The sequence below is a fragment of the Gnatocerus cornutus genome, chromosome 5 (genome assembly GCF_029298725.1).
Source record: "Gnatocerus cornutus isolate USDA-ARS CGAHR chromosome 5, icGnaCorn1.1, whole genome shotgun sequence".
Classification (NCBI taxonomy): domain Eukaryota; kingdom Metazoa; phylum Arthropoda; class Insecta; order Coleoptera; family Tenebrionidae; genus Gnatocerus; species Gnatocerus cornutus.
The window spans coordinates 4,553,269-4,574,097 of record NC_142237.1 but is presented as its reverse complement, the minus strand read 5'-3'; the positions used below and the strand labels follow the sequence as shown (position 1 = coordinate 4,574,097).

Below are 20,829 nucleotides of genomic sequence, written 5' to 3'. Positions count from 1 at the left end.
AAAACAATCAAAGTTATAGTAAATGTAGAAAAAGTAAAATAATTTTTAAGAAATCGATAGAAAAATCTAGAAAATTCAAACAAAACCGAGAAAGCAAAAATAATAGAACAGTATCCATTTTTAAAGGGACCCAAGGTCAAGGGTCATAAGGTAATTAATTTATTGTTATTATTTATTATGTTATTATTATTTATTGTAAGTCTTCTTTCCTAGTTTTTCTCTTTAGCTCAGAATGGCACATTTGCTTTCTGCTTCTTTTCTCTCTCACGTTACTTCTTTGCACTGCTTTTTAAAATCCATAAGTCAATGTCCAAAGACTTTTTTTTTATTTCGATAACTTTTGTGATCTTTTACACCTTGTAAATTATCTAAACCGGACAGGACTTCTCTCTCAGTAAAACTTTACTCTGAGTGGCTCTAAGGGCCACAAAACTTGTTGCGCTTCATTCCCAAAACACAGAAATAAACTTAAACAGCCTCCACAATCAAACTTTTTATTGAACTTTTAATTTTATATACATCATTTCAACTACACCCCCACGTTCTCAATCCCAAATATACACTTTTCCAGGAACACGACTTGTGATCGCTTTGCGTTCAGGGGCCTCACCACTTTGAATCATCTTCGTCCCTGAAGCAATAACCTCAGGAGGACAAACTTCACGTCGGGCATCTCTTCCGTAGTAATAATTCGCGCTCAAAATGTGCGCGGGGCCATCAGGAAGATTGGGCAAAGGGGGCGATCTTGAAGCGAGATCATCTTGAAATCGCACAGCTAAAGTGTGGCCGCGTCCAAGGAGAAAATTGCGGATTTTCTGAATGAAGGGTGAAACGTCGCGAATGTTTCTACTCATTGTTGTCTAGAAAATAAATAACTTTAAAATTTTGTTCGGAAAGTGAGGTTGTGTTACTTTGACAGTTCTTGCATAACTGCGCAGAGCCTTCTTCGCGCATTTTTCAGTATCAAATGGACTTGGAACTTCAATTTTATTTTCGTTTTATATCCTCTCCTAGCTGAACAATTAACAATCAAATTATTTTTTTTATAAATGTATTTATCGTTATTAACAAATTTACAATATAGACTAAACTAGAAGACTACATTTTCAGTCAGCAAAATGATGAATCCTGCTGAAAACATCACGTCCATAGCCTATAAGCAATCACAGATCATGAAGTAGAAACATTGAAATTACTGATAACTTAACAGCTACGGAACGTTCTCACAGAGAATGTAACAGAATTGTAGAAAAAAACAACACAATTAGTTGGACACTTTGGCCAAAATATCTGACTCTCTAAATAGATGGTATTCTTGGTTTTCTTCTAATTCAACTTTGGTGCCCCCATACTCTGGAAGAAGGACGCTGTCTCCGACCTGTACAGAGAGAGGGACGATGTCCCCATTCTGTAAAAACAGGATTTAATTTTGAACTTTTTGACATAATTCAAACTCACGTTATTGCGAGATCCTGGACCCACAGCCACAACGGTGCCTTTCAATACTTTCGCTTGAGCTTTTTCTGGAATTACGATGCCCCCTTTCGTTTTTGTTACCACATCTGCTTTTTTGATGAGGACGCGGTCGAAGAGAGGAATCAAACGTTTGACAGCACCAGACTAAAATTTCGTGTTTAAAGGAGGATTCTTACTTATTAGTGAAAAATACTTACCATTTTGTGGGTTAGTGTGTTGGGTCTTTTGAGAATAAATAGAAGTTTTCTGGTGGAACTTTCGAGAAGTTGCCGGCAAACACGAGAACGTGCTAGATTCGATGTGGAGGTTATCAATTGCGATGTTTCAGATTCCACTCGACTTGTTAATTGAGCGCAAAAGAGTTTATGAAGTGCATAGAGGTAGCACGGCAAGGAGTATCGCATAAAACTTGCATCAGCGCCCTCACGCGGCGGCTCTGACATTTTTATTAGTAAACATCTCATTAATTACTTATTAATTACTAATTACATTCTGTTTTGAATATAAAAAGGCACATTTCTTGTGTATATTTTTCATCCGGTACGGCGATTTACCTCCAGAAAAATGTATGTTTTCAGGCCTCACAAAATTCGATATTACTCCGTTGTCTGTGAAAAAAATCAGTTCAAATTTTGTGAAACTGCAGTTAAGATAGTAATTAATGTCGGGACGTTGAGTTTTTTTGAAAAAAAGTAATGACAGTATGATAAAAAAAATGTTGAAAATCGTTAAATTTGGCCAAGTTTAGATCTAAATATCTAAGGAAATAACATTTTTTTTGTAAAAAGCTCTTCGTCCCGACACAGAACCATTCTTTAACAAGAAGAATATCATGTTCGTTCCACTGTTAGTTCTTTTATAATCATGTAGGATCTAATTTACATGAAGCCTGCATCGCCCAAATTGTGGATAAATTGTGGATAAATCAAACAGATACTCACTTGCTTCAATGAACAGTAAAAGCGAGCACATGCGTAGCTTTAATCAGTATAAGCGCGCTCATAAATTTTCTAGTTTCATCACCAAATACTCAAATCGTTTCAAGATCAAATTATGTGCAATTCCAGTAAATTTTAAATAACATAAAGTCCGTTTTTTTATTAAAAAACCACTAACACCGCACTCTCCCACCACTTTACAACCGGCAACGTCGTCGATGGTGACTTTTTGGTGATAAAATCAAATAGGTTAGCTGCCTAATTGACAATTTGATTACACAAAACGGGCTTTCAGGCTGTGCCGAGTCTTTTCACTATTAAATCATTTGATTTGCAATCCAACAGGCTGTAAAAGAAACGTTTTTAACGGAAACACTGGCTAATTTTCAGAAATGTCAAAAATTTGACAACTATTTTCTCACCAAAAATCTCCCTAGGCAACGTTGCCGGTTGTAATGCAGGAGAAGATTGCGGTGTTGGTGGTTTTTTAAAAAAAAAAACGGACTTTAGTTTTTTCTTTCCACTATATCAATTAATAAGAGCATTTTTAACAGCCGTGACAAATAGATTCCTAAACCACAATAAATTTGTACCCCAAACGAAACCACCAATAGTGTCACTTTAGTTTTTTATTAATATCTTTGAAATTACTGACCCCAGTGTTGAGTTCTATAGCTCGTTAAAAGGCTTATTTAATAGGCTTTCTAAAACAGTGTTGTTACACAATTCCACCTTTAAAAACAAACTTAGTTATGCAACATAACCTAAAAAAATATTTTTTCAATAACATCTCTAAGTCCGGACCTAATGAATCCAAACGGACTTCAGATTCAAAATTAGAAGGCAATTTTACTTTGAAAATGACTTCCTACTTCTCCAATTAACTATAGTTTGTACGGTGAGAGATTGAATGACAGAAAAGTCACTAAATCTACGCGATAAAAAGTGTACCAAACGCGCGAAATTTAAAATAACAAAATAACCCCAGTTACTGACAACCCTGTTAACCCATTTCGCGTAGGAATTTAGTGTTTTTAGTGTATTTTGTAGCATAATTTGCTACCAACCTATATGTCAACTGTCGAAATATCCCAATCTCTCACCGGATAAACTATAGTGTCAAATTCGGATTCAGATATAATCTTGAAAAAATTTGTTTAGGCGACTTAAACTGAAAATGGAATTTTTAGGTCTCAAAAGCGGCCTAAAAGTAAGTCTTTTTTGGCCGCAAACATTTTTGACCAATCTATGGTGGCGCCATCTATCCATAGTTGTGCATATTTCATAAAGATACCGACATTACCCCCAATTTTATAATCATTTGGGTAAAATCAAATTGACAAACTGCTGTAAAGTGCAACAAAGACGTGTTGAATTATTGAAAATAAACGTGTCTAGCAGTGCTGCTGCAACAACATCAAAAAGCACATCAAACCTAATTCATTCAAATTGTGAAGCTACACATGCCGAAACTGCAATTGTAAATAAAGGAAATATGAATTTTTCGGAAGCATTCATAAATTATTTCATACAATTATTTAGTTGTTATAAATGAGTAAATCAATAAATCATAAATAAAAATTTATTAACTTGTGTCGCCTAAAAAATCTTATGTGATCACGGCCAAAAGTGCCATTTTGGTCTCGCCTTCTTTCTGGCTTAGGCTAACGCCTCGACCATTAAAAAAAAGCTCGGTCAAAAAAGAAACACTTTTTGGCCTTGGTACACAAATAACTATTTGGCATCTTTACTTGAACTTTTTTTCGGACAATCTGGTGGCTGTAACCAATGAGGAATAATCATCAATTTTACGAAAATTTTATTTGGGACAAAAAATTTGTCTAGAATAATGCGAAAACGTCTTCAAAAATAATAAAACTCGACCAAAAACTTTTTAACAATTGCTGCATAATTTTTGTCTATGATGTTTTATTCTGAGCAGTGAAATTATTTAGAAACGCGAGATTTATCATCAAAAACTACAATTTCTACAATTTCAAATTAAAATTTTTACCAAATCTTCTAAAATTAATAAAATAATAATAAAAAGAATAGGTTTAGGTTAACTTTGCTTTGTTTTCTGAGATGGTTTAACTAAAAGGAACATAGTGCTTTCACTCCTGGGCGCTTTTTTTTGCATCACGCTGTATAAGAGTGTAAGTAAGGAAGCAGATTATCCTGAATAATTTGCCCTTACACTCGAATGTAATACTAGATTTTATCCAGAGTCTCTGTTGGTTGCAACTAACGCATTAAAAGAATTGACACAAGTGACAGTAGTGACAAATTTTTAGCATTTGGAAAGCTATGCCTGTGTTGTCAAGGAAATGTAGCATAATTTTTTTTATGATCTCTAAAGAGTAATAGAGTACTTTATCTATCTCAAATGAGTGAATAAAGACCACTTTATTAGTGCATTTTAGATAAAAACTGTTAAATGTGCATTAAAAATCAAACCTTTACGTCACTTGCATGTCATCGAAATTACGAATTTACGAAAATGCATTTTGTAACCAAACACTCACATCCCTTCCATCAGCTAAAGTGGTATTTTCACCATTCATGTCCATCATCTTGACTCGTGAAAATAAGAATTTTACGGTTTGTAAAGTTTCACATTTTCCTACTAGATGTTTTTAAAAACCTATTTAATGGTTCATTAATAGATACCATTAATAAATGATTTTATTGCAGAAAAAAGTGAAAGAAAATTTTTTACATACAGGGTGATTTTTTTAAAACGGCAGGCGTTGTAGAATTTTTATTTCTGAACCGATTTCAAAAATTTAAAAAACAAATTAAATGGTTTTTAATTTACTATAAACTGGTGATTTTAAAATTTTTCTAAATGTCTTAGTATCTTTTGGGCGATACTCAACTTTCTTATTTTAAATTGACACCCATATTTTTTTTTTCATAATTTAGAAGATATTAATTTTCTTGATTCAGAAATGTGTAATATGTTCTACTTTTACAAAAAATATTTAAAAAAAAAAAATCAAAAATGAAAAAATTTAGGCAATGAAAGTTAATAAAATCTAGGTGCATGGTGTCAATTGTGCAATGAAAAAAACGGGATGGCGTTTCGACAGTATTTTAATTAAATTCGGTAGTTGTTTTTTCTGATTTGTAATTATTATTGTCTTTTGTTATTAATAATTTCAAAAAAAAATGCCGATCCTTTCTGTTATTTGCTGCTTTTTGACATTACAATAACGGCATTCTTTTATTTGACACCATGCAATAGATTTTATTAACTTTTATTGCTTATTTTTTTTCAATTTTGTTAATTTTTTTAAAAATATTTTTGGTAGAAGTAGAACATATTGCACATTTCTGAATCAAGAAAATTAATATCTTCCAAATTATGAAAAAAAAAATATGGGTTCCAATTTAAAATAAGAAAGTTGAGTATCGACCAAAAGATATAAGAGATTTAGAAAATTTTTAAAATCATCAGTTTATAGTAAATTAAAAACCATTTAATTTGCTTTTTAAATTTTTGAAATCGGTTCATAAATAAAAATTCTACAACGCCTGCCGTTTTAAAAAAATCACCCTGTATAAGACGTTCTAGAACTCGCGGAGAACCACAGATGTGATCTTGCATACCGAGAGATTTTATTACAAACCATTTATTTATTAGTATTCAAAAATTAAAAAGTTGTGTAAATTCGAATATAATTTTTTATACATGGTCTAGCAACATTTATAAACACAAAATCGTCTTTAGTTTTTGAGATAACATTTTGAGAATTTGCATACGCTCTAAAATCTGACGGAAAAATTTGCCTTATATTACCGAAATTTTTGGTGTCGCGACGCTTTAAAAATGTAATTTTTAGCGATTTTCGAGGATTTGTAGAATCAATCGTTGTCATGACAATTGAAGATTAGATTTTATGCAAATTGTGTTTAAAATTGTGGAACAAAATGGCGTTTTATCAAGTTAATTTCCAAATTAATAACATCAAAATTGGAAACAACATTTACACAAAATTCAACATTTTGTGTCACAAATATCAACTGACCTTTAGTTTGCTTTGGATTATAACAAAAATTTTACTTGGTGAAATCGTTGCTTTTTAGATAGTAATTAACGGTTTTAAGTGTCTAAAAAGTGAAACACGCCCACGAAATCAAAATTGATCTTCATATGAATGAATGAAGTGACTTATGAAAATGTGGTGTAAACGTAGTTTACACTGCCCCGTCTTAATTTTGAAAACCAACTTAATAAAACAGATTTTTTTTCAAATTTCTAACATAATTTGCATAAGATTTAAAAATAAAAACAAAGATATTTTTAAAACAGTTATATGTATTTAGATTAGCGAGTGTTTCCATAAAAACTTAAAAATCGCAAAATTTTCTCCTTTTTAGGTTTCAAGTCGCCCAATTAACATTGATAAAAAACAAATTTTTGCGCCAGATTTTGGACCTGAGCGATGAGCGTATGCAAATTTCCAAATTTTTATCCTCGAAATTAAAGCGAATTTTGTGAGTGCGGAACTTTGAACATACACCCTGTTTGATAAAAAACCGCCGCTAGCTCTAGCGCCTACAGTTTTTACCAGATACATTAGATTATCCAAAAACTCTTTTTATTTGCTAGAAAAGTAATATCAAAAATGTGCATTATATGAATACTGGGTGTTACAATAGTCAACTTTTGTTTTTCAAATGGCACCATGTATCGGGTGTTCGCGGATTGCTGAACATATGGAAATTTTATTTTTATGTCTAAATTAACCTTTTTACTGCAAATATGCCTATCCTAAGCAATTTTATATACCAGAGCTCATTACTATCGGTCCACTCATTGAAAAGTTAAGTTGACAGCAGCCCTTAGTTGATTTTAATCGGTAACAATTGGCAGCAAATGTGTTTGACCTTGACGCAACTGTGGCATGCTTAGAAGCTAATCGTCTTTCACAACATTGCCAAAACTTGTTAAAATCATTCTTTTGCAACAAATTTTAATTAGTTATTGATTAATACACTCAACTTTGACAACGTGTTAACCTCAAAAATCACTACATTCAATTTTCCCCTAATTTTCTCTCTAAGGAATTGAAAGCCTGATTTACACCCAAAAATTTTTGAAAATTTAGACTAGAGAGTAGACTGATAGCAATGAGCTGCACTTTAGTCCGTGTTTAACTTTAATTCAATCTACGCACAAGTAAATTTAAAAAGTAAAGTGAGGCGAGAGGGAAATTTGAAATTTCACATTTTTGATTCAATTTTTTAAATAATATCGTAATAATATTGGATTCTTAAAATGGTTCCCGAATTAAGAACCCCTTAAAGCACCATCCACCCTTTACCGAATTTAATTTGGATGTTCGAGAGAGCAGGAAAAAAATAAAATTTAAATTTTCATTTTATTTTCAGCAATACGTGAACACCCGATACTTTTTATCTTCGTCTGGATATTTTTTTTAATTTAATTAACAATGTTCCACATATTTTTTTCAAAAAAAGTTTGTATTACTTAAATTAAAATGTAAACCTTATATTACCTATGAAAAACAAATGCTTTGATTATCAACTATTCACCTATAAATAAAAAACTTTAACACTAGTTTTTGTTGTTTTACGATGTAATTTGATTAACTAATGGGTGAGATACAAAAAAATATGTTTTTCGTCTTTTGTTCATTAATGAGGGCTATTAATGCACGATTTTTAGTGGAAAATCTTTCAATAATGAACGATTTTTTAGGTATGTATGATTGGCGATTATATAAAGCAATTACCTCCGAGCCATTTCGCCAGTGAAAATTTTTAATTTTTTTAACGATTATATTTAATTCCAGGAAATACATTTTCCATTTTCTTTAATTTTCTTAAAATTTCTTTTCGACTGAAAAGTTTCGTAACCAACTCGGTTGTTAATGGTCGATTAATAATCTTGTTTAAATACTTAATTTATTACTTATTTCATTACATACAGGGTGATTTTTTTAAAACGGCAGGCGTTGTAGAATTTTTATTTATGAATCGATTTCAAAAATTTAAAAAGCAAATTAAATGGTTTTTAATTTACTATAAACTGATGATTTTAAAAATTTTCTAAATGTCTTAGTATCTTTTGGGCGATACTCAACTTTCTTATTTTAAATTGGAACCCATATTTTTTTTTTCATAATTTGGAAGATATTAATTTTCTTGATTCAGAAATATGTAGTATTTTCTACTTTTACAAAAATATTTTTAAAAAAATTATCAAAAATGAAAAAAATTAGGCAATAAAAGTTAATAAAATCTATTGCATGGTGTCAAATAAAAGAATGCCGTTATTGTAATGTCAAAAAGCAGCAAATAACAGAAAGGATCGGCATTTTTTTTTGAAATTATTAATAACAAAAGACAATAATAATTACAAATCAGAAAAAACAACTACCGAATTTAATTAAAATACTGTTGAAACGCCATCCCGTTTTTTTCATTGCACAATTGACACCATGCACCTAGATTTTATTAACTTTCATTGCCTAAATTTTTTCATTTTTGATTTTTTAACATATTACACATTTCTGAATCAAGAAAATTAATATCTTCTAAATTATGAAAAAAAAAATATGGGTGTCAATTTAAAATAAGAAAGTTGAGTATCGCCTAAAAGATACTAAGACATTTAGAAAAATTTTAAAATCACCAGTTTATAGTAAATTAAAAACCATTTAATTTGTTTTTTAAATTTTTGAAATCGGTTCATAAATAAAAATTCTACAACGCCTACCGTTTTAAAAAAATCACCCTGTATATTAAAACATCTTGATTATTAATTGCCTTCATTAACTGAACTTGTTAAATAACTATTTTCAAATGGAAATCTCATTTGAAAACGTCCTATATTTAATAAAAGTAATAACACACATTAACATTACTGTCCTAAAGGCTATTTTTCTTGCAGAGATTTTTATCTTTAGTGTGGTAAAATCGATCATTTTTACCCACAAAAAGAATGTCTGTATTTTCAAAACTTAACTTGTCATTTTTTCTTCCATAATAATTTTTTCAACTTGTATAGCAAAATAATTCCACTACACCTTAATATTTTTATACAAATCTGTGTTATGAAGAATAGTTTGCCGCCCATTATTGAATTTAGAAAAAAATCTACAAGAAAATGTCAAAATTAAGTATGTCATTTGGAAAAAGTTTACATTTGCTAATATTTTCCAAATAGTTTTTGAAATTTCTAAATCGGACAAAAACTGTAGGTGCTATAGCTCGCGGCATTTTTCATCAAACGGATTGTCTACTTACCCTTTTAGTCACGAAAATTCCACTGTCAGTGTGAAATGACCTTTATATTCTGCATGAAACAGCAGTTTGTACACCGAGGTGCAAAAATACCTGTTTTCAAGCTTGAATCGACAGAGCGTAAGCCACTTTTCGAATCCCGGAAAACGATTTTCGGTGTTTGTTCAAAAGTGCCAAAAGTGCGTCACTCTTAATGAGGTAAAAATCCTGTCCAAAATTGCATAACCAAAAGTGTGTTCATTTTTTAACATTTTTAAATTTTAAATTTGCGATTTATTTATGCCATAATGCGTTCAACTCTACTTTATGATGATAAAATGAAAGAATTTGGCTGGGGGATTAAGGTTGATTCAACTTCTAAACGCAGGAGAAAATATAGAGCCCTTAAAATGTAGGTATACTAATTAAATGTGGGACTTTTACATCGATTTTTTATTAATATCAATTTCGCCAAAAAAAATTTTTGGTTTTTAATACATACATATCTATATGATGATTGCGGTTTCGATGTATGTATTTTATTTTACACTCTTGATTTTGGTGATATTTCATTCGGTTGGTTGTCATCGTATATTTTAGAATTTTGTTTATTCTTATTAATCCCGAATTTGTTATTTTTTTTATAATTTATTTACTTATTATTTTGTTTATTACTTAAGGTTTTTATTTATTTTTGTTTTTCTCGTATTTGTTTATTATTTTGTTGCTTTATTAAGAATTTTATTTACTTTTGTTTTTCACAATAAACTATGCTATATTGAGTTTTTTATTTACTATTTTTCAAAATCGATGTATTGGAGGTCGATGTAATTGTGCTCTTGTTGAAATTGAATTCAACATCGATTTTTTTTACTCGATTTTTCCAGATTTAATACTAACGATTACTTTTTTGGTTCGGTCTGAATTTTCTACTGTTTTTTTTTGTATTTTTTAAATATGTACTCTATATTTAATTAAATATTCTCATATTTTATTTTTACATTTTCCTCCGGGATTTTTTACAATAATCTTGATATAATAGTCGCCTTCATTATCGAACTTGTTCGTTAAATAACTATAAACGGTGCGTATATTAAAAGTTGGCTAAATACTTTATTTCACCTAAAAGTAATATCTACAATAAATCAATTTACAAATTAACAGTATGAAAGACAAAAAAGTGCCAAATGTAGATGATTTTGTACATATTAATGATTTTCCGTAACAATTTTCAAGCGATGATATTAAATATTTACATGATCTAAAAAATGTTGCCTAACAAAGCAGGTGTCTGCTATTAATCGATTTTCATACTCAATTCAGAAGTGTCCACAATGATAATGACAACACGCGTGTTCACATTTTTTCGATCATTTGATTTAAGCAAAGCATAATTAATACAATCTGATGACTAAAACGAAGAATTTAATATCACAAAACAAAGAGACTCAACACTAACAAATCACCAGGGCCTCCACATATCACCGTTCTCATTATTTTTACTAAAGTCCAGAGGTTTTTCGCTCGGTTGTTTTGAACTACTCTCAGAGTTATCTTCTGAAGAAACACTAGCCCCAGTTTCTTCGTTTGATCGAAAGTTAACACCGAGCGCATTGGCAAGCTGTAGGTAGTGTTCTGGCAAAAGAAGAACGAAGTTCCCGTCGTAGTTCTTCACCTTGTTTGGCGGAGGTGCAACTTCCGTTTCCTTCGGTGCTTCCAGTCTGTTTTGGTTGTTGTTAACTTCCTCCAAGGTGCTAGAGTCTGGAGGTTGTAATCTTTCTTCAGTTGAAGGAGCTGTATTGCGAATGTCCATGTCGACTTCTGCCACGCAATTGTCCAAATGCCTCAGCAACCTCTGTCTTACTCCAGCATCGATGATGGTCATGGTCTGAGCATCCGGAGTGTCCAAATACCTCTGCACCTCCCGCACGCAATCCGAGTACCCCGCCTTGTACTGGTTGACCCCTTTAACATCCAGACTTCGGTGGCGTTGAAAATGCCGCACTGTCAATTCCAAAATATCTGCTTTTTCTAATTTGGAGTGCTTGGTGTTGTCCGCCTTCGCCGAGTCGAGGATGAGAGTTTTGAGCGCGGCCAGACTCTGGTTGATCCGCGCTCTTCGTCGCTTTTCCATCAAAGGCTTGTTGGCTCTTCTGGGTTCGGAGGCTCTTTTGTTCTTGGCGGTCATAACTACTCAATATCTCATGAGTCGCGCGTGATATGTGCGACGTTGCAAAGGATGAACTGTACTGTTACAGCACGAGCCGTGCAATGAAGCAGAGTGGGCGAGTTGGGCGAGCTGTGAGCAGGAAGGCGGGCGGCGGTGGCAGTAACGGGGGGTGGTGGCGCGTGCGGTAGCGAGGATCGAGTGCGGGGGACGGGTGCTGCTTTAGTCGCGTGCCGACACCGCCACATCACACCAACAGATCCGATCGGTGAACCTCAACATGTTTGCGAATTCGGCGAAATTCTTCGATGGGTTATTTTGGTTTTTTTAGTGTTAAACTTCTTAAATATCAATTGGGAAGTTGCACACCGCGAAGATTTTGAATTTTTTATGGAAATAAAGGAATAATTCGGGATTACTGGCATTCAAACTGCATACTTTATAAATTCTAGAAATTCTGCTATTTGAATAGGTGTTACACGCAATTAAATTAAACTTCATGCTATTGACATTATATATCTCTAATATGTCAAATTTTATAAATTTCTAGCTCTAGCTCGATTATTTGAAAAGTACACGTGATTGTACTCATTTTACGCAGAACTTTATGATAAATTCAAATTTCGGCTCAAATGTTATCCAAAAGATTAGATAACTGCTTTATCGGCTTTTAAACTTCATGCTATTGACATATCTCTAATATTTTAAATTTTATAAATCTCTAGCTAGAGCTCTGTTAGGTATTAGAAGAGCTTTAGAAGTCTAATTTCACTCACTAGACGCAGAATTTAATGGACAATTTAGATTTTTGCCCAGATGCTCTACGAAAGAACAAATAATTAAGTTATTGGCATTCAAATTTCACATTAAAATATCCCTAATATTTCAAATTTTATAAATCTCTAGCTCTAGTTCTATTATTTGAAGAGGTGTCTACAGGTGTTTGTACTCATTTTACGCAGAATTTTATGATAAATTCAAGATGTTATCCAAAAGAGCAGATTACTGCTTTATCGGCATTTAAACTAATATTTTAAATTTCATAAATCTCTGGCTCTATAGCTCTGTTAGGTATTAGAAGGGCTAGAGAAGTCTAATTTCACTCATTAGACGCAGAATTTAATAAACAATTCAGATTTTTGCCTAATAGCTCTAGGAAAGAACAAATAATTAAGTTATTGGCAATCAAATTTCACATTTTGAGATATCTCTAATATTTCAAATTTTATAAACCTCTAGCTCTAGCTCTAGTATTTGAAAAGGTATCTACACGTGATTGTACTCATTTTACGCAGAATTTCATGATAAATTCAAGATGTTATCCAAAAGAGCAAATCTGCTTTATCGGCATTTAAACTTCATGCTATTGACAAATCTCTAATACTTTAAATTTTATAAATCTCTAGCTCTGTAGCTATGTTAGGTATTAGAAGGGCTATAGAAGTCTAATTTCACTCATTAGACGAAGAATTTAATGAACAATTTAGATTTTTGCCCAGATGCTCTACAAAAGAACAAATAATTAAGTTATTGGCATTCAAATTTCACATTAAAATATCCCTAATATTTCAAATTTTATAAATCTCTAGCTCTAGTTCTATTATTTGAAGAGGTGTCTACAGGTGTTTGTACTCATTTTACGCAGATTTTTATGATAAATTCAAGATGTTATCCAAAAGAGCAGATTACTGCTTTATCGGCATTTAAACTAATATTTTAAATTTCATAAATCTCTGGCTCTATAGCTCTGTTAGGTATTAGAAGGGCTATAGAAGTCTAATTCCACTCATTAGACACAGAATTTAATGAACAATTCAGATTTTTGTCTAATAGCTCTAGGAAAGAACAAATAATTAAGTTATTGGCAATCAAATTTCACATTTTGAGATATCTCTAATATTTCAAATTTTATAAACCTCTAGCTCTAGCTCTAGTATTTGAAAAGGTATCTACACGTGATTGTACTCATTTTACGCAGAATTTCATGATAAATTCAAGATGTTATCCAAAAGAGCAAATCTGCTTTGGGGGCGTCCATAAATTACGTGAGGTGTTCAAAGGGGGGAGGGGGTCGAGTCGAATCTCATCTAATCTTACTTTGGGGGAGGGGGGGTCTCGGCAAACATCACGCAATTTTTTTTGCTCGAAACAGCAAAATTGCGGGAAAAAAGTTTTAAATTAAGTAAAACATGATTGTTTAATAAAATATAGCCAAACCGTACACAAAATATGAATCTATTAGATGTTATCCTTCAAGGAGATAATGCGGCCGCCGCAAAGTTGCGCTATCAAGCAAATTATTTTTTTTCTTTTTAGAATTACAAATCCAACGCATTTACATAAGAAACACACATTTTGAAAAATCTCGCGTAAGATTGGGGGATGGGGAGGGGGTTGAATAAAATCTCACGACATCTCACCACATGGGGAGGGGGGGTCAATTTTTTTTAAAAAACACCTCACGTAATTTATGGACGCCCCCTTTATCGGCATTTAAACTTCATGCTATTGACAAATCTCTAATACTTTAAATTTTATAAATCTCTAGCTCTGTAGCTATGTTAGGTATTAGAAGGGCTATAGAAGTCTAATTTCACTCATTAGACGCAGAATTTAATGAACAATTCAGATTTTTGCCCAGATGCTCTACGAAAGAACAAATAATTAAGTTATTGGCATTCAAATTTCACATTAAAATATCCCTAATATTTCAAATTTTATAAATCTCTAGCTCTAGTTCTATTATTTGAAGAGGTGTCTACAGGTGTTTGTACTCATTTTACGCAGATTTTTATGATAAATTCAAGATGTTATCCAAAAGAGCAGATTACTGCTTTATCGGCATTTAAACTAATATTTTAAATTTCATAAATCTCTGGCTCTATAGCTCTGTTAGGTATTAGAAGGGCTATAGAAGTCTAATTCCACTCATTAGACACAGAATTTAATGAACAATTCAGATTTTTGTCTAATAGCTCTAGGAAAGAACAAATAATTAAGTTATTGGCAATCAAATTTCACATTTTGAGATATCTCTAATATTTCAAATTTTATAAACCTTTAGCTCTAGCTCTAGTATTTGAAAAGGTATCTACACGTGATTGTACTCATTTTACGCAGAATTTCATGATAAATTCAAGATGTTATCCAAAACAGCAAATCTGCTTTATCGGCATTTAAACTTCATGCTATTGACATATCTCTAATACTTTAAATTTTATAAATTTCTAGCTCTGTGGCTATGTTAGGTATTAGAAGGGCTATTTTCACTCATTAGACGCAGAATTTAATGAACAATTCATATTTTTGCCCAGATGCTCTACGAAAGAACAAATAATTAAGTTATTGGCATTCAAATTTCACATTAAAATATCCCTAATATTTCAAATTTTATAAATCTCTAGCTCTAGTTCTATTATTTGAAGAGGTGTCTACACGTGTTTGTACTCATTTTACGCAGAATTTTATGATAAATTCAAGATGTTATCCAAAAGAGCAGATTACTGCTTTATCGGCATTTAAACTAATATTTTAAATTTCATAAATCTCTGGCTCTATAGCTCTGTTAGGTACTAGAAGGGCTATAGAAGTCTAATTTCACTCATTAGACGCAGAATTTAATAAACAATTCAGATTTTTGCCTAATAGCTCTAGGAAAGAACAAATAATTAAGTTATTGGCATTCAAATTTCACATTAAAATATCCCTAATATTTCAAATTTTATAAATCTTTAGCTCTAACTCTATTATTTGAAAAGGTGTCTACACGTGATTGTTTGTACACATTTTACGCAGAATTTCATGATAAATTCAGGAAGTTATCCAAAAGAGCAGATAACTGCTTTATCGACTTAAACTTCATGCTATTGACATATCCCTAATATTTCAAATTTTATAAATCTCTAGCTCTAGCTCTATTGTTTGAAGAGGTGGCTACACGTGATTGTACTCATCTTACGCAGAATTTTATGATAAATTCAAGATTATCCAAAAGAGCAGATAACTGCTTTATCGGCATTTAAACTTCATGCTATTGACATATCTCTAATATTTTAAATTTCATAAATCTCTAGTTCTAGCTGTTATTTGAAAAGCTATCGGTACGTACTCGCTTTACGCAGAATTTCATGTCAAATTTAAATGGTCGTTTAGATGCTTTACAAAAGAATAGATAAAATTTAATTTAAAATCATCACCCTATTGAGACATCTCTATTATTAAAAAGTTTATAATTCTAGAACTTGTGTTCTATTATTTGAAGAGCTCTTGACATGTCATTGCATTCATTTCAAGCAGAATTTCACCATAAATTCAAATCTCTACTCACATAAATAACTGAATTATCGGCAATCAAACTCCACACTTTTGAGATATTTTAAAACTCTAGTTCTAGGCCAGTTATTTGAAACCCATAGCCATGTAATTGCACTTATTTGACTCAAAATTTTATGAAAGAAATCAAATCCAGTAGATAAAATAACCGAATTATCGCAATTCAGACATGTCGCCCCCCAGAATTCACATGTTTTTATTTAAAATACATTTGTCTGAAGGCTAAAATGCAATTGTTCGCCGTCCCTGCAACTGTCAAAACGAGAATCCACCGATATTTTCCGTTTTTGCGTCTTTTTGTGCGAAAAGCCCCACATGTTGAGATCCACCGTATTGCGGTTGACGCGGGGCGCCGGGTGGGTCGCTTGTTAGACACGAGACGCGTCAGACACGCGCCGCCTCGTCCACACCGCAGCGTCGCGACGCTACCCAGCTTTATTATTGCTCATTTACCGGCCAACCTGTTCCCCGTGCTGCCGTGCTGAGCTGGTTTGAGGCCATCGTCGTCGACTCTTGCTAAATATGAATTGGCCCAGACTCATATTTTAAATTGGGAGATTCATTTATTCATTCTTGAGATCGTTTTTTCTGGGCGTTTTGAAACGTGTTTTCACTACGAAAACTGTTTTGACTGCTGACCAGTTTGCACGGTTTTCTACACTATAAATACTCTATCGTGTCAATATTTAATATTCTAAGACTGGGCAGGACCGGACTGAGAGGGGAAGATAATGAAATTGTCAAAAATGGTCAAAGTTAGCAAGTACACAGGAGTGCCAACCCAACAACAGTTAGTCAATTACTTCTATGTGCTAATGCTGCGTACCAGCATAATGCAAAACCGACGTCAATGGCTGGTGGACTGGAGGTATTAAAATAAAACCGGATTTCCTAAAAGACAATGGAGAAGCTACGCAATGAATAAAACACGTCTTCATTATTTTTTCCCCACATAATGTAAATATATAGCGTGTATTTCGTCCGGTGTCATAAGGTCACCTAAATACGTGCACCAGGTGATAGTTTCCATACTGTCACATCCTCTTTAAGTAACAATTCGCCACATGCGAAACGATATTTAATTAGGTTTAGTTATTTTTTTTTAACAACTTCATTCTGATCAATCAGACAAATGAGAGAGATTATTTAGACTTTGGAATTGTGTTGGTACTTTTGAGTGTCATATTATGACGTATTTTTGACAGTTTGACGTTAAATTATAACCATGCTAATCCTGAAACGTCAAAATAGGTATTACCAACATGTCAAAATATTGCAATGCCTGTTAGACCAAATGAAAAATGTACCTATTGTATTGTGAATAATATCTATCGTTTTCTTTGTTCTACTCACGTTTTTATGCAGGTGTAAATTCAAGAACTAAGGGCAAAAAATGTTGGTGGTCAATGTCTGTTGAATAAATTATTGAATCTGAGATTCGTTGCAGCACATTTCCTCTTATTTGTTCAGTAGGTTTAGGTTGGAAAAAAATATCCACCCAAGGTCACAAATTTTTAAATTTTCATCGTGTAATTCGTTCCTGTTCTTCCTGTGTTGCAATGGCGCGTTATCTGAATTAAGTTTTGGAGTACAAAAGACGATCGTGCAAGTTCTGTCAATGTAATGTGTACAAATTGAATTTGTTTATTACCGTTTTTAAACTGCAGTCGCACCTGAGGAAAATTTCACTTCACTTTGAATATGTTTAAAGATTTGCACTAATTAACCTTCATGCATATCTCAAAAAGATCAAGGACGATTAACTTCTACGCATGTCAAAATTGCGTCAAGGTCAAACACTTTTGGTGCCAACTGTTACCGACCAAAATTACTAGGAACTGTTGCCAACTTTACTATTTAACGAATGGAGTCCCAGAAAAGTCGTTTTTTTTAAACCACCCACACCGCAAACTTCGCCTACTTTACAACCGGCAACGTTGCCTAGTGAGAAAACAAATGTCAAATTAGTGACATCTCTAAAAATTAGCGAGTTTTGAGATTAACACGTTGTCAAAGATGCGTGCATCAACATCTCACTTTTATTAAAAACTAATTAAATATTTACTCCAAAAGAGTGATTTAAATTGAGATTTAACAAGTTTTGACAAATTTACTTAGGACGATTAACTTCTACGCATGTCGAAATTGCGTCAAGGTCAAACACTTTTGCTGCCAACTGTTACCGATCAAAATTACTGGGGACTGTTGCCAACTTTACTTTTTAACGAATGGAGTCCTAGAAAAGTCCGTTTTTTTTAAACCACCCATACCGCAAACTTCCCCTACTTTAAAGAATTTCTTTCAATTTCTTAAAAAATGGAGAATTTTTCTAGATTTTCGCCGGTGTGTAGAAGAAGTGTCGCCTCGTTATAGATTCCATACCTAGGTCTCCCAGATGTCCCATTTGCTGGGTGCACCAACTAGAAGCTTGTGGCTATGTGTAGAACATATTGTTATAATTATATTAGTTTTAATAACACAAAAAAATGTCTGCCAAAATTGATAAAAACAATACATTTTGCATACATTTTCCTAAATATTTTTTCCAAAATTTATAGTTTTTATGATTGAACGCTTAAAACATGTTTAAACGAATGCATTTAATCGGAAAATAAGATCCAATAAAAAGAAACAAATTTTTGTTGCACTGTATTATTTATCTACAGAATTCTAATTTAATTTTTGTATGTTTTTCTTACCTTCTTGGTTCTGTTCAAATTTTTTAAATTCTCTCTGAATTATCTAGATTTTTCTAAATTGGGCATAAATGATTATTGTTTTCGTATATTTTGTTCAAATTATTTTTCATCGTTTTTTAAATTTAGATCGATTCTATATAAATTCTCTTAAGATTCTATCTGGTTTCTCAAGATTTTCTGAATTCTTTTCGGATTGTTCGTAGTTTTTCATCAATTTTTTGAAAATTTCATTTGTATTTTTTTGATCTTTTTAAAATCTTGAATTCTAATAAAGTAGTATTTTTCATTTTATATTCATGAATATTCTTAGATTCTTATTCTTACAAATAATTATATGCAGGGTGATTTTTAAAAAACGGCCAGCGTTGTAGAATTTTTATTTATGAACCGATTTCAAAAATTTTAAAAACATATTAAATGGTTTTTAATTTACTATAAACTGATGATTTTTGAATTTTTCTAAATGTCTTAGTATCTTTTGGGCAATATTCAACTTTCTTATTTTAAATTGACATCCATATTTTTTTTTCATAATTTGGAATTTTCTTGATTCAGAAATGTATAGTATGTTCTACTTTTACAAAATATATTTTAAAAAAAAATATCAAAAATGAAAAAATTTAGGCAATAAAAGTTAATAAAATCTAGGTGCGTGCTGTCAAATAATACAATACCATTATTGTAATGTCAAAAAGCAGCAAATAACAGAAAGGATTAGCAATCTTTTTTGAAATTATTGATACCAAAAGACAATAATAATTACAAATCAGAAAAAACATCTTCCTAATTTAATTAAAATACTGTTGAAACGCCATCCCGATTTTTTCATTGCACAACTGACACCATGCATTTAGATTTTATTAACTTATATTGCTTATTTTTTTCAATTTTGATAATTTTTTTAAAAATATTTTTTGTAAAAGTAGAACATATTACACATTTCTGAATCAAGAAAATTAATATCTTCCAAATTATGAAAAAAAATATGGGTGTCAATTTAAAATAAGAAAGTTGAATATCCCCAAAAGATACTAAGACATTTAGAAAAATTCTAAATTCATCAGTTTAGTACCTTTATAACAATGCTGTTACAGTTTAGTGCTTTACTTACCCAACACCCTGTATACTCTTCTGAATCTTTTAGTCTGTACGTTATTTAAACTTGCCTTAGATTTATTAATAATTCACTTCAATTTCTTTTTAGTCTTTAGATATTTTTTACATTTTCATCAAATACTATACTTTCAACTTCTTTAAATTTTTGTAGATTCCCTATAAATTTTCTAGATTTCTTGAAGTTGTTTTTTGGATTCCTTTAATTTCTCTAATTGAATTTTTTAAATTTTGTTCTTAAATTCATTTAAATTTCTAGTTCTTTTTAGATTAACTTAATTTTCTCTAGATTATGTGTAAATTAATTTTGAATTTTTCTAAAGTCGCTATAGGTTTTTCCTTAGTGTAGATTCTTTAAATTCGTTTTAGATTCTTTTTGAATTATCTTAGTTTTTTTAATTTTCTTGTAGATTTTCTTTGAATTCTTCTCTCCATATTTTTTCCAGATTCTTTAAATAATTTTTCGGTTCTGTTTAAATTTTCCAGATTTTCCTTAATATTTCTGTATTTTCTTGACTTCTTCATCTTCTGTACATAATAAATAAATGTCAATTTATGCCAAAAACATTTTGCCTGCAATTGTATAAAAAGTCATTATAAAATAACAGTTTCTATTATCATTTATTTTATTTTTGAATAATTGCACATCTTTCCCTAAGGTATACGAGGGAAAACGATAGATATATCATATTCAAACCGAAAATCGAACCGTTTAATAAAAAAAAATGATCGATACTGCATATTTCGAGATGAAATTTCCCCCCGAACTTTATGTTGAAAATGGCAAACCATAAATTTCCTCGTCGCGTCGATCGAACTCAATAATTTTTGGAAGAGATTATAAATTTAT

At 31.5% G+C, this 20,829-nt stretch overlaps 3 protein-coding genes across 3 annotated transcripts; all 3 read right to left on the bottom strand.

The window, feature by feature from the left end:
* Positions 1–480: 480 nt before the first annotated feature.
* Positions 481–997, bottom strand: LOC148173815 (NADH dehydrogenase [ubiquinone] 1 alpha subcomplex subunit 7-like). Its single transcript, XM_088035720.1, has 2 exons — positions 912–997; positions 481–860 (listed from the first exon to the last, which is right to left on the bottom strand). The coding sequence occupies exon 2, from the start codon at positions 852–854 to the stop codon at positions 546–548; it is 309 nt and encodes a 102-aa protein (XP_087891846.1). The 5' UTR covers positions 855–860; positions 912–997; the 3' UTR covers positions 481–545.
* Positions 998–1,034: 37 nt separating this feature from the next.
* Positions 1,035–1,919, bottom strand: LOC148173814 (10 kDa heat shock protein, mitochondrial). The gene is made up of 3 exons (XM_088035656.1): positions 1,674–1,919; positions 1,459–1,620; positions 1,035–1,408 (listed from the first exon to the last, which is right to left on the bottom strand). Exons 1-3 carry the CDS (start codon positions 1,917–1,919, stop codon positions 1,265–1,267), a joined length of 552 nt encoding a protein of 183 aa, XP_087891782.1. The 3' UTR covers positions 1,035–1,264.
* Positions 1,920–10,701: 8,782 nt separating this feature from the next.
* On the bottom strand, positions 10,702–11,971 carry LOC148173813 (transcription factor HES-4-like). Its single transcript, XM_088036305.1, has one exon. The coding sequence runs from the start codon at positions 11,854–11,856 to the stop codon at positions 11,131–11,133; it is 726 nt and encodes a 241-aa protein (XP_087892431.1). The 5' UTR covers positions 11,857–11,971; the 3' UTR covers positions 10,702–11,130.
* Between the last annotated feature and the right edge of the window lie 8,858 nt (positions 11,972–20,829).